General features: G+C 36.1%; 1 protein-coding gene across 1 annotated transcript in view; it reads right to left on the reverse strand.

The window, feature by feature from the left end:
* LOC119585258 overlaps positions 1-1,097 on the reverse strand; it is a gene marked incomplete in the record, with an annotated part of 14,895 nt that overhangs the window by 6,430 nt on the left and 7,368 nt on the right. The window contains 3 exon segments of the mRNA XM_037933926.1: positions 103-220; positions 590-693; positions 857-991. Coding sequence (XP_037789854.1) covers positions 103-220; positions 590-693; positions 857-991 — 357 coding nt within the window.

A 1,097-nucleotide genomic window follows, 5' to 3' on the forward strand; every position in this document is an offset into this window, starting at 1 on the left:
TATCTTGAAGAGATGGGATGAATGCATATTTGAATTCAATCAAATTTTACGTAAAAAATCAAAACATACAATTATACCCTACATATTTTTTTTAAAACTTACCTTCCTTGTGTTCATGCAAATGCCACACAACTGTCCCAAAGCGAGCTTCAATCATAAAGAGCATTGTGTTGCCACCTCGTACTATACAGTCTGGCACTCTGTCACCACTTACGTCCAACTGGATGAGAAGAGAATGCTTTAGCATAACAAATATGGAAATGCAAGTAGTATATTGATACATCATTTATCTCAAGTTACAAAAAAAATACAATAAATTTTGAACTTTGTGTAGACATGTAACTTGTTTTCCAGTCATGAAATCATCCTAATTTTCTTGATGCTTTTTAAATGAAGTAAAAGCATAGGTTATCAGAAAAAAAAGTAAATTTTGAAATTAAAAAATGTCACCTCAACCAACACAGATTCCCCCAAATTCACTACTATTGAATAAATTCTGTGTACATTAAAAAACAGAGATAACCCAAGCCAAAGAACATTAAACCACACAAAAACACAACCAAGACATGCTTCAGTACAAATCACTTACCAAATCGCACTGCAAGTCAACAGGGCATTCTCGCAGCGGCACACGCCAATTCTCACGCCCTAAGTTCCCATCCAACATCCGCAAGCCACACTGCCCATCACCGACTAATCCATCGCCAAAACCAATATCAGTTATTACAAGCAGTTAGCAAATTCACTCCAAAATACATAAAAGGAAAACTGGACTATATAAGACCCATTTCTCAAGGAATTAGGACAGAAATTAAAGGGTTTTGAAGTAAAAGCCCGAACAGATACTTGCACTCACCACGGATCCAAGGCTCATCATCCGAAAGGGAAGAGTTGTCCAAATCCCAACCAGATATGTTACTTGCCATGTAGTAACTCAAGAGGATGTTGTGACCTCCTGATAATCTGCGGACTTGCTTTGTCTGATTTATGCCTGGTAGGAACAGAGATTTTGAGCAAATAAATACACTTCAGGTATGTGAATTCACTTTTTTTAACTTCAGAAAAATACAAACAAATCTATAATCTGCTTATTACTA

Source organism: Penaeus monodon, chromosome 19 (assembly GCF_015228065.2).
Source record: "Penaeus monodon isolate SGIC_2016 chromosome 19, NSTDA_Pmon_1, whole genome shotgun sequence".
NCBI classification, from domain to species: Eukaryota; Metazoa; Arthropoda; class Malacostraca; order Decapoda; family Penaeidae; genus Penaeus; species Penaeus monodon.